The sequence below is a fragment of the Ochlerotatus camptorhynchus genome, unplaced genomic scaffold, assembly GCF_037179485.1.
Source record: "Ochlerotatus camptorhynchus isolate MF236.1 unplaced genomic scaffold, CSIRO-AGI_Acam_v1.1 ptg000277l, whole genome shotgun sequence".
Lineage (NCBI taxonomy): Eukaryota > Metazoa > Arthropoda > Insecta > Diptera > Culicidae > Ochlerotatus > Ochlerotatus camptorhynchus.
Genome location: NW_027040766.1, coordinates 950,602 through 977,765, shown reverse-complemented (window position 1 = coordinate 977,765; position 27,164 = coordinate 950,602). Strand labels below are relative to the sequence as shown.

The 27,164-nt window shown below is 40.4% G+C and overlaps 2 protein-coding genes across 2 annotated transcripts in view; both read left to right on the top strand.

Annotated features, from left to right (window-relative positions):
- The window catches only part of LOC135706372 (uncharacterized), a 32,584-nt gene extending 11,323 nt beyond the window's left edge, over nt 1-21,261 (top strand). Inside the window, exon 2 of the mRNA XM_065227983.1 lies at nt 21,064-21,261. Within this exon, the coding sequence (XP_065084055.1) occupies nt 21,064-21,261 (198 nt within the window). The remainder of the gene's footprint in view (nt 1-21,063) is intronic.
- The window catches only part of LOC135706300 (neuroligin-1-like), a 762,843-nt gene that overhangs the window by 149,527 nt on the left and 586,152 nt on the right, over nt 1-27,164 (top strand). The window lies entirely within an intron of this gene.

The window sequence follows — 27,164 nt, the reverse complement described above, 5'->3', positions numbered from 1 at the left end:
CCGAACGCTTCGGACCGCAAATTTGCACCACAACAACATTTATGGCCGACGAGCTGGCTTTCCTTTGGTCGTCCGTCGAAAGCAGCTGGATTCTTTGTTTCTTCGGTCGGGGCCCATCGAGAATGGTAGAAGATACCGCCAAGACGACGAAGACGACGACGGTGGCGGTGGTGGTGTTGGCATGGGCTATGAGGCGGGGGGAAGGGCTTCCTTTGCTGCAAGCTAGGGTTCATACAATTTGTTGAAGCATCTGCTTTGGCTTGTTTTCGTTCTCGTTTCGACATCGACAGGAAATATGTTTCACGCTCAAAGTGGCTTTTGTTCCGATTCTCCAACACGAGTGGGGCTTACACTATGGAGCCTGGAACCAAGACGGTTGTTAATGAGTTTCCTGCTTTGCGGAATTGGACTAGTGCGGGGTTGATGAAGAGTGGTGAAATTTGTAATTGTGGTGTGACGGTTCGTTGAAACAAGGAGCGATTTGTGAGAATTTCTAAAATGTTCTTCTATATAGTGTTCGAGAAATAGTTCCTATGACAAATGGTCTCGGTTATTAAGAGTTTTTTTTTTCAAATTGTTCCATTTTTGATTCCGTTTATTGTTTGGCACGATGAGAGCGTTTAACCTTTCAACAGCAAACTTGAGGCTTAGGAAACTTCCAGCCGTACCCCCGATGACGACTATGGTAACCATCTATCTGTCGAAATTGGTTGTGACTTCCTTCCGAGAGATTCTTTGGAAAGTTTTAATTAACTGTTTCCGGAAGAATCCTCAGGCCAACCCCAAGAAGTTTCATCCGTCTCTTCCAGAATTACAGCGGCAGTTTTTCTCTAGCTCTCCCAGAAGTTTCTTTCATGATTACTCAGTAGTTTTTACCATGCGGGATTGCTAATCTGCTCGCCACCAACTCTTATGAACGCACAACGTAAGAAAGCAGAGGGCAATATTTAGTTATTTTCACTCACCTCGGCCAAAATTAAGCATTACTTATGAGGTACAATTTGACTTATAAACAACAGTAATCGGTTTGATGTAAATCAGTGGTGCCTAGAAATTCTAAGAGGGATAGATGGGCACACAAAACAAAATACAATTCGGCAGCAGCCCAAGGTACATTGCAAGTTTAATCGCGGTTTCAAATTGTTACATGGAAGGTTAGTTTTTTTTTTTCCTTTATTAGAGAGATTTTTAGCCATAGGCTAGTTCATCTCTTATGGAAGGTTAGTGTTTCACATAACTTTTCCATTCAATTCGATGAACGTGCAAAATAATAATTAATTTCATCGCTATATTTTGCCCATTTTTGGAAGCCGTTTAAACCAGTTAAGGTCAATTAATAAATAGAGCTTTTTATGTTAAAGTTGAATTTGAAAAGCACACGAACAACAAAGGGGATTGAATTTTTATTCGATTGCACGACTCTCCAATTTGATATAGTAAGAACAAGAAATCCTCTGAACAGTGCCATATTAACAGTTGGGCGATAGTGGGCTAAAGCCAGGGCCCTCAATTCGAAGAGGGCTCCCAGCTCAGATGCATCAATCATATTCTTCTCAATTATATTAAATTAATCGTTGGACAGTTTCGTATTTGTTTAGTGTCCGAACAATAAATCATACAAGTTGATAACATGAAAAGAAAAAGACAAATTCTCATGTATGTATAATGTCAAATTGAAGAAGAACATTAGGGCAACCTCTAGAGTTCTCGACAAAGCTGCTCGGTTAACAAATCACAAGCTTTTGAAGGTTTCTGTTTAGTTATTGTTCCCACCACCTAGAGAACGAACTCGATTTATATTTTTAATGTCAAGGGTGTCCTAGGGAAAGAGTTTCTTGGGTAAAATTGTGAATTTCATAATATTGAGAAATGCTGCCCTTTGACCTTTGATTTACAAGAAGTAGGCCTACATATTAAAAAAAAAAAACGTTTAAGGGCATTTTCACAATTGTTTACGTATATAGGCGAGAGCCTAGGATGCCGATACTTTGTTGTTGGGATAAGATGGAGCAATCTGTTTCTTCCATGCAGATCTTGAATCACGAACCTTTTACGTTGTCATCTCATTTGTTTTTAGTTAGCCAAAACTGAAAACCAGAAGAAGATGAGTTTTACAAACTAATTATTGACATATGGAATGAACCCAAGTAGTATTGCTAGTTTGATGTTTAAGAAATTGGTTCTCCCAAATGTGGAAATAATCCTCAGGATATTTATTTCAATGATGACCACCAACTGCTCATGATAGATTAAAAAGAGTGAAATTGCTAAAATGTTCAGAAGTCCACGGGCGTTGGAAGTAGAAACAGTTTAGTTCAGAATTCAGTCGCTGCATGGCACTAGTGTGCATAAAACATTAAGCATTTTTTAATTTGTTTTATTTCGTGATCCCGACCACCTAGGATGTTTTAGTCTTCACCACCGTCGTTTAGAAAACTAAAGTCGTTAGTAAGGTGGACAGTGGTTCGGATTTCTGTCACTACGTGCTTCTTATTCTTCTTCTTCTTCTTCTTCTTCTTCTTCTTCTTCTTCTTCTTCTTCTTATTCTTCTTCTTCTTCTTCTTCTTCTTCTTCTTATCTTCTTCTTCTTCTTATCTTCTTCTTCTTCTTCTTCTTCGCATTTCAAGCTTATTGCATATTGCATATTAGCTTATTGCGTGCTCACAACGTAGTGTTCTAGATGCACTTCCACAGTTATTAATTGAGAGCTTTCGATTCCTGTACCATTTTAGCATAACTTTCAAAGAACAGTATAAAAATCCAACGTAGCAGAAAAGGAAAACCAAATTTAAAAAAAAAAAATCCTTTTAGAATTACAAACCCGGTTTAACCTTCACGTATGGATTCAACAAAGTCCATTCCATAAGATACAAGCCTATTTTTCAAAGATATGAGCCGATATGCAATTTGGCAGAACCGAAAAACCAAATTTCTTTGAAAATACGTATGAATTCAGAAATTCTGTAAAATCCAGGCCTATTTTGCAAAGGAAGAAGCCGACATCCAACTTGGCTTAATAAGAAACCCAAATTTCTATAAAAATGCGTACTTTTGAGAATTCAAACCGAGTTTTCTAAAAAAATGTGCTTGCTTCAAAAAATGTATCATCACGTATGGATTCAGCAAGGTTCATTCCATAAAATTTAAGTCTATTTTCAAATATCAGAGCCGAAATTCAACTTGGCAGAATAGAATATTAAAGTTTTTATGAAAATACGTTTTTTTCTGTGAATTTAAACTCGGTTTACTCAAAAATTGAAGAAATTCAACCCTCACGTTTGGTTTCAGCAATTTCTATTCTATAAAATACAAGTCTATTTTTCAAAGATAGGAGCCACAATTCAGTTTGGCAAAACAGAAAAATAAATTTTCTATGAAAATACCTTCTTTTGTGAATATTAACCAGGTTCGTCTTTCAAGGATGGATTCAGCATATAAAATCCAAGCACAAATTTCAAACGATTAAACCGAAATCCAACCTGTTTTCAAACAAATCTACCATCATGCATGAACTCACAAAGGTCTATTCTATTCCATCCAAGCCTGTTTTTCAAAGGATGGGGCCAAAATCCAATTTGGCTGATCAAGAAACCCAAATTTCTATAAAAATACGTACTTTTGTGGATGTGAACCCAGTTTTCTCAAGAATTGTGCTTGGTTAAAAAAAATCTACCATCAGGTATGAACACACAAAGGTCCATTCTTTAAAATCTCAGCCTAATTTTCAAAGTATGTGAATCTCACAAGAACGAGGAAGGGGTCTAAATGAGCGAAATTTACGTTAAAAGTTAGTTCAATCATTTGGACTCCCTAAGGAAGGTATTTAACCACTGCAAAAAAGGTTGGACTCCATTTGGAATATTTATGCAAATCTAGTGTCGATTCACTTTGGAAAACTTTCTACACTTTTAGGAAAGCTAGATGTCCTAAGCAAGCTTGTGTCCTTGCCAAATGCCAAAGCAGTTAAAACAATTTTGATCTCACTTAGGAAACATGTCAAACGCGCTCTGACAAGTTTGGTTTCAGTTCGGAAAAAGTTGAATCAATTCTGGAAACCTTGGATTCATTTTGGATTAAATCAGCTAATGTAGCCTCACTTTAGAAAATGTGAAACCAATTATTTAAAGTTTGGATTCGGGATATGTTGAATCACTTCAGGAAAAAAGGATTGAATAACATAGCAGAAAAGTTTAGATACAGTTAGAAAAATTCTGAAGACTTATTCAAAAGTTTAAACTCACTGAACAAGTTAAGACTCAGTTTTGAATCTGCTTTGGAAAGTGTCACCCCAGTTAGGAATTTCCTGAATCGTTTCTGATTTGGTCTCACTTCTAAAAATTTTAAAACAAATTTTGAAAAGATTGGATTTAGCTCGGAAATTGTTGAATCACTGTAGAAAAGAATTTCATCATTAAGTAGCATTGCAGCAGGTTTGTTAGTTTCATTTTTTTTTAGATAGAATGCGTTTGGGGCTGAAGTCGTATAAATTGAAAACAGTTCCAAATCGCAACAACAAACAGAATTTCACAGCAAAATCATAGGCTCGACGTTCGTACTGCGAATATTTGACAAAGTTTTCAGGCATTGTTATGGACGATGAAACTTATGTCCTGGAGAATTTCAAGTTGCTTCCAGGGCTTGCCTTCTATTCTGCTATGGCCAAAAATGCTACAGCTGAGTATTTTAGGACGAAGAAGGCATCGAAGTTTCCCAAAAAATACCTTATATGGCAAGCAATTGCACGTGGCAGGGAATAAAATAAAACAAAAATTGGCATTTTAAACGGTCAGCGGCGCCGGTGGTGTAGTGGTAGGAGTGATTACCTCTCACCCCAGCAGGCCTGGGTTCAATCCCAGTCGGCGCCGCCGGGATGTTCTGAGGCATAACATCTCTGATCACGGGAAGTAAAGCCGTTGGTCTCCGGTTCATGAGCTGATTGATGGGTCGATAGGTAGGGTCCAGGTGTGGGAGCTGCCTCTCTGGCGTCGGTAGCATTGGTGCTCAGCACGACGAAAATCAAATCAAGAAAAAAAAATTTAAAGTGTCAAATCATTAAAATTATTTGAATGCAATGAAAAGCTTAATGATATATTGGTTTAAAGACCTGTGCGTTGAATTGATTGATATTGACTAGGGGCATCCCACTCTAAGCTTTGTATTGATTGCGTTGTACACACAAACTCCTTGCTGATGTCTAAGATACCTAGAAATACTTAAAATTACTCAGCGTAAGCTCGTTACCATTGTTGTTAGACAATTTTGTTTGTTTAACCGATGTTGTCTGGGATTTAGTGTGAATATTCTAAACATCCCCTTTTCCTGAAAACTTTAATACGTAGTTCATTTCTCATTTTTAATCCTTATATTCCATAAGTGTGATAGGACGCGTGCCTCAACAGTACCGGTAGGGAATGTTTCGTCTACGATTTTGGAAACGATTTGAGTGGTTCGATGAAAACATTTCGCTAACCGTAATCCGTTTGCCAAGTTCCTGGAATAAGTCACGGAATCATTCCACCTATTGCTCGTTCAATTTGAATTCAATCGTTGTCTTATTTTCAATCAGATATTGATCTTGCGTCGATAACCGAAATTATTTATGCTGATCGAAGCTGAGTCATATATTTGAACGACTTTCACACAATTTACATTCAGACAGCATTTCGTAGTGTCATAGATTCAAGTCGAACGTGTTTATCAAGAAGTTGACAAAACATCCTCGCATTCGGTATTTTCGAATTTTCGAAGGCAGAATATCGCCAAAACGAAAGGAATCCTTTTATTTTATCATACAACTAAGGTAAATTGATGTAATGTTGGCCTAAATGCCCCTAATTTGGGTCCATACATAAATTCAGCAATCGACTAAATTTGCAATAGCGATCAACAATATCCGTCAGTACCGTCTCAATGACGGGAGATAAAATTTATAAATGGCAGATTTTTAGCGATGGAAACAATCTTAGATCATTATTATCATTAACATTAGAGCCATTTCCCCTAGTTATGTTGTGTTAAAACATGTTTTTTATACATTTGGTTTAGAAAATTGATAAACACTTAGTATAAATACTTTCATAAAAAAAAGCAAATCGTATCGGAACAATTCTAAACATGATTCGTCTTGGTAGAAATAAATTCAATTCGTGGACCTAGTCAAACACGACGTAAATTAAAAAAAGTTACCGACTTACTTGAGTTAACCTTAGTGGAAAGTAAAAAGAAAACCTTTCATGGTAAAGAAAAGATTTAATACGACCGATAAATTATTAAGTCCTAGCGAATTTCAGCTTAACAACCCTGGATTTCCGATATTTTTAAAAATTTCATCTTTCAGAAGAGATTACTACACAATGAAATAAGCTATTCATGATCTTAGAACGTCAATATTAAGGTATTTTAATGTAGATTTTTAAAAGTGTACCCATATTTTGTTATTATTATAGTAACAATAGTTAACAGGCTGATTACTGGCAGGTATTTAAATTATAAAAAAAATTGCCTATTTTCACCATGGGCGGGATTTTTTATTTCTTAATATTTTTGGCCCAAATTTGCACCACACTTTGGAAAATTCTTCTACTTGCTGTGTTTCTAAGGGAAAGATCAAAACTACCACTCACTCAACAGGTCATATCTCAAAATTTATTTGTCCAAATCATTGTTCTAAGAAACACATCAAGTAGAAGAGTTTCACAAAGTGTGGTGCAAATTTAAGCCCAAAATATTAAGAAATAAAAAATCCCGCCCATGGGAAAATAGGCCATTTTTTGATAATTTGGATACCTGCCGGTAATCAACCTGTTACCGGTATTTACTATAACAAAAACAAAATGTGGGTACACTTATAATAATCTAAATTAAAATACCTTCATACGGACGTTCTAAGATTATGAATAGTTTATTTCGTTGTGGAGTAATCACTTCTGAAAGATGAATTTTTAAAATAATCTCGGAAATCCAGGGTTGTAGCCCAGAAGGATCTAGGCACTTTAGAGCAAAATCAAAAAAGGCATTTATTCAGAATGCCAAAACAAGCGTTTTGGCCAAGTTTGGCTCAAATAGGTGCTATCGACCACAGATGGTGTACCCACTTGAGCTGGAATGACCCAGATGCATAGCGAATTATATTCTAATGTTGATAACGTGTCAGATTTGGCTTATACATGGACGTAGGTAATTCAAATCCAATCCACTTGCAATCGACTAAATTTTCAATAGCGACCAAAAATATCCATAAGTATCGTCCAAATGACGCGTTCATCTAGATAAAATTGATAAATAGCAGATTTTCAGCGGTGGGCCCAATCTTAGATCCATAGGACAACATTAGAGCCATTTCCCCTAGTATTGATATATTAAATATCTTGAAAAGTAGTTCTAAATCGATCCTCCATAATCGATCTTTTTTTTTTAACTAGTTCGTTTATTTGGAAGGCTCAATCGCGTTAGCTTTACGGAGCCGATAATTGATTGTTCACTGTGTGTAACAAAATTCACTTCATTCTATGTCTAGTAGGAGTTGGGCCGATTACTCGCGGCTTACTCGAGGTTAGAAGGGTACATTTTCGAAGGATAGGATCAGGGGAGGAGCTTGGGGTAGGGTTTCGCTGTCTCATCAGAGCGTTGTCGCCAGTATGAACGGTAGTGCTGTTCTAGCTTCGTCCGGAGTTTGACCGGCTATGGTGGGTGACCAGTGGGCGACGATGAGACTCATCGAGACGGGGGGACAAGACAAACAAAAACTAATAAAGAGAGACAAAAGACAAAAGGAATTAAATTCTTATACTAGACATTTGAAGAAAGACATAAACGGACTGCATATAGCAGAGATCACGGGTTGCCAACACGTCTCTGATAGGAACATAGGGTTGTCTTCCTTGGGCCTCGAGGGTATTCAAAAGTCGCTCTCTGGCGGCGTCATTATCCGTACATTGCCAAACTGCGTGTTCGATGTCATCGTAACCGTTTCTACACCGACAGATGTTGCTGTCCACGAGGTTTATTCTATTGAGATGAGCATCTAGCGAGTAGTGGTTGGACATAAGTCTACTCATCACGCGAATGAAGTCACGACTTAAGCCCAAGCCTTTAAACCACGCTCTCGAAGAAACATTAGGAATAATTAAATGTAACCACCGTCCAAGATTTCCAGTGTCCCAATCGGTTTGCCAACTCGAAAAGGTACTTTGACGCACTAAATGCTAAAATTCATCGTGTGAAATTTGCCTGTCATACAATTCGCCTTCCTGCGCGCCCACCTTTGCGAGAGAGTCCGCCTTCTCATTGCCTGGGATTGAGCAATGTGAGGGGACCCATACAAAGGTAATCATATATGATCTTTCGACCAGCACACACATCTGCTCCCTTACCTTTGAAAGGAAATAAGATGAGTGCCTACCTTGTTTCATCGACCGAATAGCCTCAATCGAACTGAGACTATCCGTGAAGATGAAGTAATGGTCTGCGGGCATGTTGGAAATCATCCCCAATGCGAAGTTGATTGCTGCCAGCTCAGCAACAAAAACGGAACAAGGTTCCTGAAGTTTGCGGAAGGCGCTAGAGTTTTCATTGAAGACACCGAAGCCAGTGGATCCATTGAGACGGGACCCGTCTGTAAAATATCTTTTCATGCAATTGACTTGTTGGTACTTTTCAGTAAAAATACGCGGAATAAAAATAGGTCGAAGTTGATCGGGAATCCCATGAGTTGTTTGTTTCATGGTCAGATCATATTCAATTGAGGAACTGCGATTGGTGAAGTGAACACGGTCTGGAGTATAACAAGGAAGACACATATCCGACGATATGTAGTGGTGGTAGATTCTCATAAATCGAGATTGTGTGTTCAGCCCAAGAATTTCTTCAAAATTAGCAATTATAAGTGTGTTCGTCACTCCGCATTTGATTAGTATTCTGAGAGAGAGCTCCCAGAAACGGTTCTGGAGGGGTGTTACTCCTGCCAGAACCTCGAGACTCATGTTATGCGTTGAGTGCATACAGCCTAGAGCAATACGCAGACAACGATATTGAATTCTTTCCAATTTTATTAGGTGACTTTTTCTTGCCGAGAGAAAGCAGAAAGAGCCGTATTCTAGAACAGAGAGAATAGTTGTTTTATAAAGCGTTATGAGGTCTCCCGGATGAGCACCCCACCATGTGCCGCAAATTGAACGGAGAAAGTTGATCCTCTGTTGACATTTTTGCTTCAAATACGTAATATGGGTATTCCAAGTGCACTTTGAATCAAACCAGACCCCAAGGTACTTGAAAGACAATGATTGGGTAATGTTTCTGCCCAAAAGATTAAGCTAATCGATCTTTTACTAAAGATTGCCAAATCTTATTTCAAATTTGGATTGTCCATAAGTTTTTTTTTTTTTTATTTGGACAAGGACAGAAAAAAAAAGGTTTATCTTCCACTTACTTTCACTTAAATGATTTTAGTATCCGTACTAGAGGTGGGCAAAACAGCTCACCTGGCTGAGTGGATCATACCCATCCACTAAAGGGAGTCGATTCTTTTGAACAGCTCTTCAGCTCACATTGAAATTATAGAAATTATGACACAAATTCAAAATCGGAAAAATAATTTGTGGTTTAAGTGCTTCAAGCTGCATAAAATCGTAAAAGTCGTCTAATCCAATAAATCCGTACCTTACAATATAGCACTACTTTTCAAGCGAAAACGCCACTAACGCAACAACTGATCAACCATCGCGTACACCAAAATGCGCGCAAAATGTGCAAATAACATGTCAGTAAAAGCAAAAAATGTAAGCAAGATAGCTGCATCTATGTCACACGCGATGATATGATTCACATTGTGGCACACGATGTAACGCCTTTTCTCAAGCTATGCAACCCAGTCTACATACAGATTTTATTTCTGATGTTAATTCTCCAGCAGAATTTCTCTCACTATTATCAACTTTAGCTACAGCTCATCAGCTCAGAACCGGATCCGGAGCTGAATCGTGAAGAATCGAGAGAGAAAAAAGATCCAAAGAGCTGGACGGGTCCGAGAGTTGTCAACAGCTCCCAGTGAATTATTCAAGTAGATGATTCGGATCCAGAGCTGAGCTGATAAGCTGGAGAGCTGCATTTCGCTTTTCGGTTATTTGTTTTGTGCGGAAATTCCGCACCACCAGAGAATGATGGGAGGAGAGGTGAGAGCACATTTGCTGGAGGAATAACATAAGCAATAAGAGCTGGGTACATAAATAAATTGGATAATACCAGTAGAAAATTAACATCGCGTAGCACATGTGCATTAGACTGATGCAAAATTTGACTTTTTCGCACCACAGTGCTTAAATGGTTTCAAATCGGGTCCTGATTAGCCTCCCAAAGTTACAACTCATTTGGTTGGAAACAGACTTCGCACAAGCCATTCGAAGTTTACATGTAAATTACTATGGGAAATCTAAACTTTTTGTTCATTGCCTTCTAGTCTTTTTTTATATTGAGCTGCGAAACAGTTCGATAGCTATTCTTATAGAAAATTTTCTCAACTACAACTTTGCTGAAGATCGATTCTATTTTAAATGAGACTTGAAAAAGTTATTAATTATTTAAGAGATTGGTAAACTTATGACATGATCAAGCAGCTGCTCTGTAGGCAGCACTGTGTTTTGCAGTATGACATAGTAGCCATGATTTTTGTGTCCTATTCAATGCCCCAGAAACACCAATGTTGCCTGCTGAGCAGTTGATTGAGCATGATCATAAGACATAAGCGCATTGAACCATTGATAACTTTCGATCCTTGCATTTAATCAGCAAAGTTGTAGCTGGGAAAATTTCCTACAAGTACAGTTGAAAACTTTTGAAGCAGACCGATATGGTGAATTATTAGATAGACATGAACAAAAATCTTGGTTTTACCATAGTAATTCCCATACAAACTTCAAATGGTTTGTGCCATCTCAGTTTCTCACCAAATGGGTTCAAATTTTGAGAGGTTAGTCAGAATCCGATTTGAAATCGTTTAAGTACTGTGGAGCGAAAATTTTAAATTTTGCATCACTCTAATGTGTAGTGTATACTATGTCTCTCTCTCCCAAAACAGCCGCTTGGAAGTTTGCTTTTACCATTGGTGCTGTCGATCAGTAGGCACAAGATGTATTACGCTTGCGTCTTGGTTAACGCGGTGACTATTCAATGCGTAAGTGAAGTAATGAGTCCTTTTTTGAAAAGTTCCGCTATGAATGATGGATTGAATGGTTTAGACTTGTGATATCAGTGAGCTGATGAGCTGCGGTTCCTAAAAAAATGAACCACGGGTCATCAGCTCCTTTTAGACAATCGGGTCTATAGAAAAGCTCGGGAGTAGATCGCCCATCTCTAATCCGTACGTATTTCGACTGCAATGTGCAGTCTTCATCAGTGTCAATCCCACTAAAGACTTACACAAATCTATCCCCTGTAAGTACTCATCCCCAAGGTACACATTTCAAGATCACAGGTATAAACATTAAACTACAACGTGCAGAATTGGTACCTAAGGCCTGTACTCGAAAAAAATGCACCAGACAAAAGTGTTCGTCAAAAATTTATTTTAAGTCGGATTTTCTTGAAACTTGCAGGGAATGAACTAATACACATGGATTATGTTTCAGCATAACTACTTTATTCAATTTCCTTTTCATCGCTGAAAGCCCACACCTGTCCATTCTTTCTTCAGCTCCAGCTCGTTCTTAAACACCTTGGACGATTTTCGAACTTGTCCATTTTCTTCTTCATTATGTCTTCCGGAAGATCAAACCGAGATTTGGCAACGTAGAACTTCAGCCCCGGTATCTACTTTGCGTCTGCCTTGATGTAGGTTTCGTCATCCATAACCACACACATCGGTTTCGTTAACCACTCTCGATACAGCTTCCTTGCGCGGGATTTGGCCGCCGTGTTTTGTTGATCACGCCGGTTCGGTGCCTTCCGGACCTTGAATACACGAAGCTCAGCTCGTTTCATGGTTTGCTGAACGAACCAGGCGGAACACTTTGCCTTCAGAGCCGCGTCGCGAATCGAAAGGTTCCAACACCTTCCGGGCCTTCACAGGGTCAGCTGTTTTCGATTTTCTTCCACTTCCAGCCCGCCGCTCGGTCGTCTGGGACTCCTTAAACGATTTTACCACCCGAGACACAGTTGTATGGGTGATTCCCAGTTGTCCTCCGATCCATCTCGTGGTCACAGTCAGATTTTCCATGACGGCGCGCAAAATTATCCGGCGATTTTCTTCTTGTTTCGATGACATCTCAATAACCATTGAACCGACTGTTATGAAATTTTTCACATGTAAACAATTCACTCCAAACTACCCACGGATAAAAAAGTTACATACGGATAAAAATGGTGCATTTTTTCGAGTACAAGCCTTACCTTATTAATAACCCAAGAATTAAGTGAAGTGAAAAAGAAAACCTAAACCACTCTTTATTAACTAAAATCCCCAATGGATTAGCCGTCTTCATTGAATAAGGACATTTGGAGATATTTGTGTTTTTAATAGTTTATTGGAATTTCGTCTATTTTTTCCACTAAGCTTCATAGACATAGACGCCATATTGAAATGTTGATGAAATGAACTGCTCCATGCACAATACGAAAATGATTCAGCTTTACAGTAATGGCGCATCAGACTTTTATTCTTTCAATAATGTCACATCACCGTAATTCCAAATTTTTCTCATTCACCATTCAAGATGGCTTTGTAAGACAATAAGTCCACTGAAAGAGTGCATGGGCTTCGTAGAAAATTAGAAAAGATTTCCAAATAGGGGGTTGGCAAAATCGAGTATCAAAATAAATAAACGTGGTAAAATGTTCCAACCATAGAAACAAAGTCGCTTTTTTAACTACGTTCACATTATTACCGTCATTTTATGTTTGATCAACTTCGCATTAATGAATTCACGATGTGTTGTTTATGCTCCAAGTAATTTAACGCAACTTTTTCACCAACAGTACATACTCCGTTTGAAACACATGCGGACGATACGGACCAGGTCTCCAGCATCAAAGGCCGTCCAGAGGAAAAAGTAAACTCCTTGCTACAAAACCAGGTCTGCCGTGTAACAAGCTGTCATGCTTCAAAATTCCGTTGAACCTGGTACTGGAACTCAGTTTTTCCCTTTGCTTTTCTTTTCCATATACCGAGCGAGGAAAAAATAATAATACCGAAAGCAAAAAGCAACATGGTTCGCTTGCTTCAATCTGCTATTTTTTGCAGCCGTTATTGTTGTTGTTGTTGTTGTTGTTTGCATCTCGTCCATTTGTTCCGGAGATCCGAGTCGACAGGTCAGCTAAGAGTTTTGACCACACCACATGTCAGCTGTCGTCCGTTGGCAGAACTGACCGACCTATTCTCGGGCGCTCGCTGCACTGACCCAAGATAAACTTTTGACGTCGGTCGTCGTCTTCTGCTCGGCCCTGTGGATCCTGTGGAATAGGTGCAGTAGTTGCACGCGTGAAAATGAGCCCAATATGCAGCTGGGGGAAAATCTGTTCCTGATATGAAGGGGATACAAAGGGAAGGTCGAGTTCAGCTTTTTTTGGCCCACCACTACCGGGCAGCTTCCGAACCAGAGGGGACGAGTTTTTCAATTTCTCGTCGTCGTCCGGATAAGATTAATGTTTGAACTTTGGATGTCCAGTAAATATTCCCGACACGTTCCGCCGGGTTCTGTTTTTTGCAGAGGACATGTCCACGTAGTCAGAAGTTGGCGAGTCGGGGGTGATGCGAAATAACAGTGGTGCAAGATCCAGAACAACCTACCGACGGACGATGGAACAGATGCTTGGCAGGGCATTCGGTGTGTCGTCTTTTTCCGTTCGCTCTGGTGGGTGGATCCCGAGAACGAGGACAAACAACAACGGGGCCTGTCAACTGCAGGCCGGCTGAAGTACACATAGCTCGTGACTTGTTATGGCGCTGGCTGTTATTCCGGGCTCTGTGCGAGATGTCCTCGGTTATGTATAAGGCTAGTGCTTGTTGCTGATGGAAAGTTGAGGAAAATTAATAACTTACTTTCACTCGTTGAAATCTGGGCAGTGGTGCGATGTGGGATCAGTGCCAGCAGAGCGCAGAATTTTCCAGCCTGGCATCGTAGTTTGCCTTCGTTGAGACAAGGTTTCTACCGGCTCTTCTGACGGGAAAAGTCAATCAAAGTTTGGTGAATCGTCTTCGCCGTCGTCGTTCTCGAGCGGCAAGGGAAATCATGACCAACAGAAACAACTTGTTACGTAATTTGTTTTTGGACGTTGATGAGTGCTATAAAATATAGGGGGCATCATGTTCAAGCATCCGTTTCGGAAGTGAATTTGGCAAACTTTACCACGCTACAGGTTTGGATTGTGCTATAGTCAAAAAAGAGGACAGATTTCGGAAATTGTGTTGCCCAAGTTGAGTGCTCGGTCAAGTGCTGGTGAATTGGTGAAGACCTGTTCAAGGGTTATCAAATGAATAGGTTTTGGGCAGGATACGTTTATTCCAATCGATTACGAAGTGTTCGGACGTGTTAAAAAAAATTATGAGAATTTCAGTGTGCGTGGAAAATTGGCTTCAACAAAGCACTGAAACACTTTTATCAAAAATCGACGAAAGCTCAAAAACCGCAAACACACCGAATCCCATATTTATCGATCACCTCATTATCGTTATTTTTCGCTTATCCTTCTCAAGAGCCATCCACCTCCGTGTCTGTGCTTTATTCCCCCACCAAAATAACCCACGTCCTCCCCCTATCATCACACACCACGACCTGGGTCTTTCCGTTTTATGGCTTTGTTTGTCACATATCACAACTCTGGCACCTCATTGTGCTCTGTCTGAGAGTGCTGTGAGCTGCTGCTATCACCCACTTCCATCATGGATCTGCGTATGTATGTGCGTGTGTAGATTGACAATAAGGGCAAACGGGTGACGAAAATAAATACATAAAGAAAAACAAACCATGCCCGAAAGTGTTCATCGTCGATCGGGTGAACGCTTCCCGGGAAGGGGATTATTTTTTGATGAGGCTCAAATTGGACCGATATCAAACATTGAATGGTTTCTGGCAAAAGCGCTTAGTTGTAGACATGGGGTAAATTTACCTATAATGGTCACTTTCCTTTAGTGGGCCACTTTCGAATCAATGCAGTTTTATAGAAAAATTTAAGCGATTTACCGGTGAACTGCATCGGGAAATCATTTGCATCAATATTGGTCAAATACTATAATCTAATCTAATCTAACACCAACACAGCCAGCTCTTGAAAGCATCCTGGAAAATGATATACATACCTACATCATTTTTCTTGTCTATTTGATAAATATATGTTTCACATCGAAGATGCATCACACATATCCAAACGGCTAGGCCTACTGTGCAGCATTTAAGGGGCAAGATGATTCAGAAAACATCGGGCCTGTTTAAATCGAAGATTTAAACACGTTGCCTCAGAATCCTAGTTCGAAGTTGTCACGACTAGGGTTCGGTGGTAGATCTTATACCAGTAACGCACCACAAAAAGGTAATCTCCCAACCATTCTGGTTTGAAAATATAAAAATTTACAAAATGGAATGCATTCGTGGATTGCATACTGGCAACTGTCACGTATCTACTTTAACGTTCTTATTCTTATTTCTTAAGGGGTTACGCCTACCTGCAAGACCGAAAAAAAGCGAAAGTTTGAATTTTTTTCTCGAAAACGACGCAACATATTCAAAATCGGTTTTCTGCCGTTTATTGAACACACAATAAATGGTACATTTATCAGTCGATGCTCAGTCGAGGTCCTGGTGCCCCGCACGGCTGCTCTCCGTGGACGATGTTCTAAAAAACGCTTTTTGCGATGCCAACTGCGGTTTGTGATGCAATCATCTGAAATAAAAAAAAACCATGCCAAATCGTTAAGCATGTGTAAAACTAGTCCTTGATCGTTCGGTTTTTTTTTTAATTTTTTTGACAAAATGGCGGCCTTGCAAAGTTGAAGTGCCGATTTTTGATCCTTAAAATTTGTCTTCGATCGGCTGTAAAAAATCGAAATTAAATGATAGACGAAATCCGAACGATCGTGGACTGCACAAAATAGTACTGAACAGAAATCAAAACAACGGCGCCGGTGGTGTAGTGGTAAGCGTGATTACCTCTCACCCCAGCAGGCCTGGGTTCAATCCCAGTCGGCGCCGCCAGGATGTTCTGAGGCATAACATCTCTGATCACGCCTTCCTTCGGATGGGAAGTAAAGCCGTTGGTCCCCGGTTCATGAGTTGATGGGTCGATAGGTAGGGTCCAGGTGTGGGAGCTGCCTTCCTGGCACGTCGGTAGCATTGGTGCTCAGCACGGAAAACAAAATCGATGGAAAAAACAAACCAAAAAGAATAAAAAAAAAGGAAATCAAAACAAATCGCATTTCGAGAAATTTTTGGCACCGGTTTTGAAAATATGATTCCGAGATAATCGCGTTTAAAGTTTCAAGTTGGGTTTAGTCCACTATAAGTGAATATTTTTGTCCGTCGCATAACTTTCACAATTTTCATCGGATCAACTTGATCTTTTGAGGAAATATTCTTGACTTTATATACTTTCGATTAGGACAATAAAAAAAATCGATTTTTTGAAAGTTTGCAGGTAGACGTAACCCCTTAAGGAAAACTATTTGGGAGTGAATAGCTTTCCATTCAGAATTCAGAATAGGAAAAGAATGACAATAGCCATTTCCGGCCAGCCCCACCTTCTCCGTTACGGGAAAAGCAAGGATATTGTTGGTGTTCCATCTACTTAACGAGAGGTCAGCGAATCACCGACGCCCCAATATATGCTACGGAGTTGGGTTAAGATTCACTTAAGCAGGCGATGCTACCTTAGGAATTGTTTAATTTTGGAGGAGTTTGGGAGTAAACCCACGATATTCTACTCAGTAAGCAAAAACGGCAGCCACCAAGCTAGCCGAGCTGCTTAATTTAAACCCTGGGACTAGGGGCATCCTACTCTAAACTTGGTATTTCTATCGATATACCTATAGATATCCGGGAATATTTATAAATACTTAAGAAATACTTAAGAAATATCTAGCGATGGTTTGTTTGCTCGGTTGCTATAGCCTATAAACAAATTTCATTTGTGTCTTTATCTGACGTTTGGATTCAAATCTTATCTGATTTTGCGTACATTTAACATTTATTATATTATTACCGAACGGTAACAGTTTTTTGTTGCATATAGGACGATAGGAAAAGAGGGGGAGAGGTAAGCTCATCGATTCTTCCGGTTCGCCTCCTAGCATCGTGCTATAATGTACCAGGCGATAACCAGGGTAGTTGATCGATAGCTCGATGACGTCATTTCGTTGGCGTCTGCAATGGGAAATTCTCATAGCAGGCGTTGACGATGTGACGTTGTCGAGTTGTTGAATAGCAACTATCGTGGTAACTCACCGAATACCTGTCGATCTGCCAAATTTGGAAAGACGTCTGCATTGAATTGTCTCATATAATAATATTCCGCCCACTATATCACAAGAAATTGCGAGTAGCTGAGTGGAATGGAGATAAGTTAAGCATTGGGTACAGGACCAAGTCTCCCCTGGGTGGTGCCAGAAGATGAGCGCAATAGAATCATCAAGTTGCCATAAAGCACGGAATGAGACTATTGCATGGATGGGTAGTCTAAGTCTTCCATTCGTTAGTCATTTCAGGTATATTAGAGCAGGTTTAGGTTTAGGGTGGGCGTTGGCCAGATTTGGATTTTTCAGATGTAATCCTGGATAGAACCCTGTCATTGAACGTCGCGTGAAAGTGGAACTTAATGAAGGCCTAAGTACTTTTTCGTAGTTTTTAGTTTTCGGATTTGAAAGATCGTCGGTTACAGTGGCCTGCTTACTGAGCAGAAAAATGCGGTCCCAGGTCCTTACATATCAAAGAGATTTATGGTAAAATCGCTTGTGTATCGTGTATTTTGCGAAACTCGTTGTTGTCGTTGGTGGAATGGATACAAAAATTTGAGCAACGGTATTATGTGATATGACGGGCTCGGTGGCCTTAGAGCAACCGTTTTTGCTTACTGAGCAGAACATCATGAGTCTAATCTCAGGCCCATCCACATTCACATTTGTCAATCGTCTTATTTGTTAATATGACTACATGGTAATAACAGCAACTCGGTGATTAAAAAGGTGTTCGTCTGCCTAGTGGCAAACGTTTTTGCTTACTGAGCAGAAGACCGTGGGTTTAGTCCCAAGCTCCTTCGCGTTATATGATCGTTAGGACATCAATTCAGCTTATCGTTTACCAAAACGAACCCTGCTGCAAACCCAACCCTCTTATCCAACATCCCAGTGATTCCTCGTGGAAGTGCAGAGGTGTTCTCGGCTTCCATCAAAGCGAGTGTCATGTCAACACAATCGTTCCCATTCCTTTCTTGACCAGTGTTCGGGCGCGGCCGGCGCTGGTATTGCCTAATTTAAGATCACCAGTTTTTACACATTGAGGATGATTGCTAGTCCCAAGCATCGTCTATTGGTTCTCTGTGTAATTACAGCTGATCTGGCAATAACAGAGTAGCAACCGTGGGCGGTCAATCAAGCTCAAGCTCAAGCTCAAGCATATAGGACGATAGGAAAAGAAACAGTGTTCAGTATGCACAGAAAGTTAACGGTCAATTTGTAGTAGATAGCAAAACGCATAACGAAAGGGTGGTGGATGAGCTATGATATAGAGGATAGAATGTCAGTGAATCTGGAGCTGTGGAACAGAGTGGATCTGGTGAAATTTGGATGGGGTTCAGAGACGTGAGGCACGTTGTTAGTGTGCATTTTTGGAAGGTAGTGTGTGAAGAGCCTATAAGGCAGTGATACTGTGCCTTTCGGAGACCGATATTGCAACCTCTGGGACAGCTAACGTCCGTGGTCTCCCAGGATCTGGGATCAGTTTACACTACAGCCGCCGATAGCCACGAGGATCGACAGCTTGACATAGACAGCGGTCGGTTTTTCTATTGCAGCAGCGTAAGTGTTTTACCTCCCGCCCGCCATTGGATCAATAAAACCATTCAATTAAAGTCTAAATTAACCCTTTTTGTAATGCATCTCATAATTCCGAAAACTCTCCCTACCTCGCCAGCGCCTGGAGACCCGGGAGCAAAACAGGCCTTTGGTGCCCACCCCAACAACTGCCAACTGGCTTAGACTAGCAGTCAGGGATGTAGACATGTCCCCTTCAGAGACGGCGCAGAAGTCCCGGTGTCAAACAGTTGTGAGTTTCAATATTAATAGAATTAGCTACACACCACTGACCGTATCGTACGTGACTCGTTGATCCAGTCCCAGGAGGAAGCTATACTGATGGCCATTGGAACCTTTCAACTATTGCTCGTTTAAATGTTTCGTTCAAAATACAGATCTAGAAATGACTATCTTGTTATAAGTATAGTTTTCACGGAGGTTTTCACCGAGGTTTTCACCCACTAGGATCTTGATCCTGTGATAATGACTACGAACATTTAAGCTGGTGGGAGCTGGCAATGGAACTTGTGGCATCCGGAGAGCCGAGTCTCATAGCTTCCGTTGCATTATGGGCCGCAGAAATGAACAACATTCCCATGGATTTCCCCCATACGATGCCCTTCTACTTGAAGCTCATAAAGGTCGCCAAGTTAGACAAGTTCAAATCGAAAAATCGGTTCAGAACAAAATTTAGAACGCTTTTAAAATTGACTATCAGAACATTCAATTCACCTGATATTTTTCTTACAGACGCTTACTTTGAACATTCCCATGTGGACATTGTGGTCCTACAGGTTTCGTTTAAAGGAAATCTATTATTTCACCCTAAAAACCAATAGTGTTGGAACCATTGAGTTGGAAAGCATGCATGAAGTACTCCTCGCAAAAATTAGAGAAAATGTACTCCCCCTTCCCATTCGTCACTTTGTTCCACTACCCAATGCATTGCTTGTCACAAATTTGTAACACCCCCTCCCCCACAGCGTGACTTACTTAATGGATGTTCCCTTAGAGGCTCTTGAACTAGCTTCTAGTGGAAAATTACAAAACGTCACAGATTATAAAATATGTGGCGATATTGGGTTAATGAGCTGAACGATAACCTTACAAAAATGCTCCATTTTCCAGGTTTCATTTTATCGTTTAAAAACCATATAGTTGTTTTCAAATTATTGTTATGTATAGATTCGGTGGTTCGGTAAACTATGATTAGTCTGTTGTTTAGTAGTCTTGAGAATAAACAATTTCATTGTGTTCAGCTTTTATTTCATAATATATACAGTCAACAACAACATAAATTCTTCGACAAATATGGAACACTACCATATGATGAACTCGCTAGACTGACTGTACAGTAATTACATGTTCTTTAATTGTAGGAGACTGTAAAAAAAAAAAAAAGATGATGATGGTCCCACCTCTTACCCCTACAAAGGTTTGAGCTGGACGATTTATCTTTAAGATAATTGAATATGACATTTTAACCAGGTAACGATCAGGAATTTTGTATAAATTTGTATATAATTTGATAATTTTAAATTGTTTGAATTAAATTCCTTAGGTTAGGCAGTAGGAAGACACAAGCATTTTTGCTGAAATCTTTCCTAAGACGGGTCCATTTAATTTATGGATAGGGTAGGAAAGGGACAGTCGCGCAATTAAACGAGCCAAGTTATCTTTCGTGTTTTTAGATTCACGATAGGACACGAAGGGTTTCGGGAAATGATGGACTTCCGGTTCGTCCGCGTTTTACTTTCCTTTATCTGAGGATTCATGGTCTCGATCATTTCGTCCGTGACTTCCCAACGTTCTTGAAGTGTGCGCGTTTGTTCGTGGGCGTTTTCCCTAGTTAAAGTATGTAATTTAAAGTGATGTCTAGTGTTTAAAATTAATTGAAGATTTTTGTTCGTTCCTTTAGCTAGTAGAATAAGTGTGCGTTTAGAGAATTGTGTGCGATCAGGAGAAAGGCTAGATACATCTACAGGTAATTTTTGATGTGCTCAATATATGCTGTCCATGTCCGTGCTCGTGCTTGTGCTCACTGTTCTGGTGTAGTCGTGTTAAATCGTTCGCAGCAATTCACCGTGCCCAAACGCAGCAACTTCTCCCCAACGGACGGAATTTCCCGGCAATCGCCAACCGGCCGGAAGCGGACGGATCCGTCACGTAATCGGTCCGAGGAGACTCAGGGGATCTCCACGTGGACACGGTCCACCCGCCGGTTCGTCAACCTACCGGCACGGCAGAGTAACCGCCATCGCATCGGCGTGTGAAACGCCATTGTCAGCGAAGCACCTCCATTCATCGGATCACCATCGACGATCCCTAAAGAGTGCGTCGAACCCGTTGATAGGTCATCGACTGTGACCATCACGTAAACCAACATCATCTGGTGAGTCAAGACTTTTCTATTTTTGGAGTGTGGCGTCCGGCGAGGGCGCCACGGAGTGATTTTTTGCCAGTCTAAGACTGATGAGCGAGTAGCGCCGAGTTTCCGTGACACGCTTTTCCGGAACTCATGATGTGGCATTCCCGCCTTTGAAAAGTAACGTTTTTCAACGCCAACGTCGTTGTCACCAGGAGCGCAGACTCGTTTGGAGCTGAGTTGCCGATAAAGTGACGTCACACACATGATTAAGTAGAGCACATGAGCACGTTAAGTAGGGAGAGAGAAATCGCACACACATAGGAGATAGGAGCGAACACACACAAGTAGACCGAAATGAATTGGAACATGTAAATAAAGATACGTAGGATAATGTTATGCACTAAATATACCGCCTGAATAGTTCCGTAATAATAAATGTTTTCGTAAAATGATCATCTTCTTAGCTTTAATTAATTGACTGTATTCGACATCACTTCGCGTTCCCGTTGTAGTTTTCGTGTCCCGTCCTCATGTTGAGAGTTTGAATGTTCGGGAGAGTAGTCCACTCCAGATCGGGGCGACGTCTAGTGGCAAGTGACGAGACTGCCGATGATGATAAATTCTCTTTTGTAGAGGTTTTTAGGTATGGGTGAACTCTCACCGACTCTCTGAGTGACTATCGTGTTTGTGGTTTCATGGAGATAATAGGGTTTTCCCGTTTTGGACGTTTAGTTGAAAGCCGGCTTGCCTGATCCGTAAATCCTTTCTAGGAAATTTAATGGACTCGCCCTTAGGAGAGTCTCAACCGGGCAAATTTACATTGGGCGTGTGGTCTCCTTTGTGGAGTGGCGCTTAAGCCACACGTTTTTAGAGACGGATCGCCCGGGCTGGCTACAAATTGGCCCAACTGCAGGTTTTCGGAATTTGGATTTTGAATTATGAATAGTTTTAGGTTCACGTATTGATAGATTTATGAATTTAAGAATATTTCTTCCGAAATGTTTGGTTTTGAGGAGAATCTTTGAGTGTTATTGAAGTTTAGTGAATTTATAGAAAGTTGTGGGATATTGAGTTGAAGTAACATTGAGTTGATTGTAGTGCCTTTTTGGGAAATTTGTATAAAATAATTATAATATAATTTAGCTAGTTTCCATATAGTTATTTATTGTTTCTCTGTTTTATAATTTTTATTACGATTTGTTTGATTACATAATTTTGTTATTGTTGCCATGGCTTCTAAATTTCCCCATGCGGATCATTTGACCAATGAGGAGGTAGATTATGAGCTTAGGATACGAGGAAGAATTGATGAAACTGAAAATGACGTTGAGGCAAAGTACCGCTTGTTGAGGAACTTGTTCTTGGGAGATGCTAAAGATCGTAAAGATTATTACTCTCCATATACCATCGATCACGAGTATGATCATATTTGCTCCAAGATCGGAGAATTAAAAAGGAAGTTGGCGAAAGGTATGGACGATAGGGCTATCTCTCGGTTGAAACACTATTGGTGGAGAGTAAAACGAATACTTACTCAAGATACGGAGTCGGAGCGTATGCGGAAAGAGCTCATCATTGAAATTCGTGCGGAATTGAGTAGGTTCTGCATTAGAATGGAGCAGAGCATAGATGGTGATAAAGAACAGGATAAGGTTAATGATGAAGAGCCGGATAAGGGTAATCCTGATAAGCAGAAAGAATCGGATGTGGTAACGGGTACGATACCAAAAACACAAATAAGCGATCGGGAAAAAGCGCTAGAGGCTAAGGTTGTCGGACTCGAACGGACACTGGAATTGCTGATGAAATACTCAGGAGGAGCCGTAGGAGGTGATCAAAATCGAAACGATGAGCGTAGCCAGTTCGGAGGTAGTAAGGTTGGTGTATGTGGTGCTCCTGATCAGCAACAGCAAAAGACGCCGTTCAAAAAACAGGTACCCAGACATAGGAATGACAGCATAAATAGAGGAGATGGATACGAGGCCGATACGAATGGCTCCCTTTACAGTGGAAGATATAACGGTTACCACAGTAATGAGAACAGGTACTCGCAGGTAGAACGAAACCAGGATTATCGGAGAAGACGAGAACCGCATTTTGACCAAGGGGATGATTCAGACGGAAATCAGAACGATCATCAAAATATGCATCGAAGAAGGAATGGAACAAATGTCCATAGAGAGCCACTTCGAGATGACCGAATCAGTGGGCAGCGGCGACGTGTGTTCTGCGGTCGGTTGGATGAACCAAACCGGTACCGTGAGCCGTACCATGACAGAAATTATGGACTTAGTTTCAGAAGACATCAAGTCCAGCCGGTTTTCAACTCAGACGAGTCTTCAGATGAGGACAATAAGCTTCCTGGAAGGAACCGTCAACAACAGCAGACCTACCGTGTAATCAGCGAGAATGAGATTCGGGACGCAGACCGCAGGATGGAGAAGTGGCATCTGAATTTTAGCGGAGATGCTCGTAGCAGGTCATTGGAGGATTTCCTGCTGAAGGTTCGTCGTCTTGCAAAGATGGATAGGATTGCAGATGACGTCCTGATGCAAAGGATCCACACCATTCTCAGAGGAGAAGCATATGACTGGTACTTGTGCTATGCAGATGAATTCCATAGTTGGCAGCAGTTTGAGGAAAGGATCCGGTATATGTATGGTAATCCAAACAAGGATCAGGGGAATCGGCAAAAGATTTACGAACGGAAGCAAAACCGGAACGAAACTTTCCTGAGTTTTAAAATGGAAATTGAGCGGTTGAATAAACTGCTTAGCACTCCACTAGATCAGCAGCGCATTTTTGAGGTTATCTGGGACAATATGCGCCCACATTACCGATCAAAATTAGCATGCCGAACCGTTCGCGATATAGGAAAGTTGGAGTACTACGCATACAGGATCGACGCTAATGATCCTGTCTTCAGACAACCGCGAGAGGGTGCCGGTAGGGTTAACGCGGTTCACAACATTGAGGTTACAGAAAAAGCGGCAGACTCCTATAATTCGGATTCAGAACCGGAGGAAGTAAACGCCTTAGAGAGGAAGTTTGACCAGGAAAGAAGACCAAGGGCTCCGCGAGCAGCTGTATCTATTGAGAAGAACTCTGCGAATGCCCGTGACGCATCAGGATATGCACAACCGCCGTTGTGTTGGAATTGTAGGAAAAACGGTCATTTATGGAGGAACTATCCAGAGCAGAAGAGGTTGTTTTGCTATTTATGTGGTACACAAGGGAAGACGGTAACCACGTGTGAAAACCATTCGAGGGAATCTCAGGTTAGATCCTTAGATAATTCGGGAAACTAAGTCGGGAGTGCAGTATAGGGAACAACAGCATTCCTGCTACTAGAGTTCCCAAAACAACCGAGTTAACACCTTTTTTAGACCCATATCAAGACATTTGTGAAGTGAAGATCCACACAGGCATGTGCCCACATGTTTCGGTGAAGATCTTCAATAAGGACTACGGCGCACTTTTGGACTCTGGGGCAAGTGTGAGTGTAACTAGCATGGTAGACATCGCGGAGAAAAATGAGTTCAACAGAGTCCAGTCAAGATAGTGACAGCGGATAAAACGGTGCACGAGAGCTTGGGTTACGCTTATTTGCCGATGGTGTAGTCGTGTTAAATCGTTCGCAGCAATTCACCGTGCCCAAACGCAGCAACTTCTCCCCAACGGACGGAATTTCCCGGAACCCTTCGTGTCCTGCTTGTGTCTTCCTACTGCCTAACCTAAGGAATTTAATTCAAACAATTTAAAATTATCAAATTATATACAAATTTATACAAAATTCCTGATCGTTACAAGACTGTTCACATTTAAAGCTCTTTGGTTCCACAATCGTCTTCTAGGATTCTCATGTTAGAGAAAATGGATCAAAAAGACTCAGTGAACTGCATTTTCCCATTTTAGATCACTGAAAAACATACATTTGGTTATATCCTTTCGTAGGCAGATTTGAAATACCCCCTTACAATGAATTCACACTTCATTTCAAATAAACTCATTTTATACTCTAAAAAATTATCAGATCACGCGACTAAAATTATCGAACTGATGGAGCAAAAAACAACAAACACAGCACTAGCAACCGGTCATAAAACAAACGTTACTACGATAAAAATAAAACCTAGAAATAAAATACTTAAAAATACTTAGCGATACTTACGAGATATTTAAAAATATTTAATAAATATTGGAACTAATGTTTAAAGTGGGATGCCCCTAGCCCTGGGACATAATTTGGTAAAGTTTTTATGAATACTAATAGAATTATAATACAAGCAAATTAAATAAAAAGGAAGAATCTCACCCGAATGATCTGTAACTAGCAGAGTTAATGTACACGTGCATCCATCCCGCGTGATAGAGACACGCTTGCTATAAGATCGTAGGTGCCTGGTACATTTCGAGACGTATTATTTCGCGTTTCTTTTTTGTTTCTGCGTGCCTCATTCGTGTCACATGTGCTGTGTCTCATGAGCTAAGCTCGGCGAGCTCCAGGGCGATCGGCAGCGTACCTACGTCCTGCGTGCATGCTAAAAGTGGCTGGTTGGTGGAGAACTGTTGTAGTCCTGTCACATTCTCGTGTTGCTGGTACAACTGATTGATTTCAATCAGTTGATATTCAGTTTTTGAGAGTTGAAAGATTGTGGTTTTATAGAAGTATTTCAAGCGGAAGATGTGTTAAACGATTACGAACCAATTACCGGCGGGGTTATTTGCTACCGATCCATGCGCATGGAATTTTCATGGTTCAAAATATTGATTTAGCTCCATCAAGTTCAAACGATTTCAAATCAGCACCTGATCATACCTGATCATCGAACGGCGTTCGGTTACAACGAACCACTAACAACTATGATGCGTACGTTTACGGCTGTCGAAGAATTATTCGAATTTGGGGAATCTTCATCTCGCTTTTTGGCACGGATTAGAAACACTTGAATTGTTTTAGCTTTAAGGTTGTTTCATGTAGACAATAAACCGATGAATAAAATTAAATAATAATAATAATAATAATAATAATAATAATAATAATAATAATAATAATAATAATAATAATAATAATAATAATTCTCACAAAATTTGTTCTCAATAGGATGCGAACTCATATTGCACTTGGCCCTTTGAAGTTTATGTGGGAATTGGAAAATTGAACGTTAGGATTATTAGTTATTGATTGATTAGGAAGATAATGTTCTTCTGACATGGTTCATTTACTGTTCAGCAGACAAAAAATTGAGGCTATTATGTCATAAGGGCAAGATGCAGTGTTGCCCTGAAAACAGCCGATTAATCCTACCAGCACGTTATCAACTTGGAAATTAATTTAAGAACAAATTTTCTTGACATTCAACAAAGTTGTAGCTGGGAAATTCTCATTAAAGGGGGGGGGGGGGCTCTGATGGACAACTTTTCCGTAAATCATTATGGTGCAGGGCTAGAACGATGAGGACAAAAAATACACTTTTCTTATAGTAATTCCCATATAAACTTCAAAGAGCCAGTGCAGAATCAGTTCGCCACCAAATTAGTTCAAATTTTGGGATATTGATCAGCCTGATTTGGATCCGATTGATCTTGGTGGATCAAATTGATAGGTATTTTGCAGCTGGCAGAGAACCAATAGTTCGGAGGGCCCTTTAAAAAAAAACTTCGTTGTTGAAATTGATTCGTATGACTTCATCCATCAGTATTTTCAGCCTTTCAAGCTGTAGCCGACATCACTAGTTAATTCAAACATCTACTTAAATTTGAGAACTGTTCAAATATATTTAGACAAAAAGCATGGTATGTTCGTCC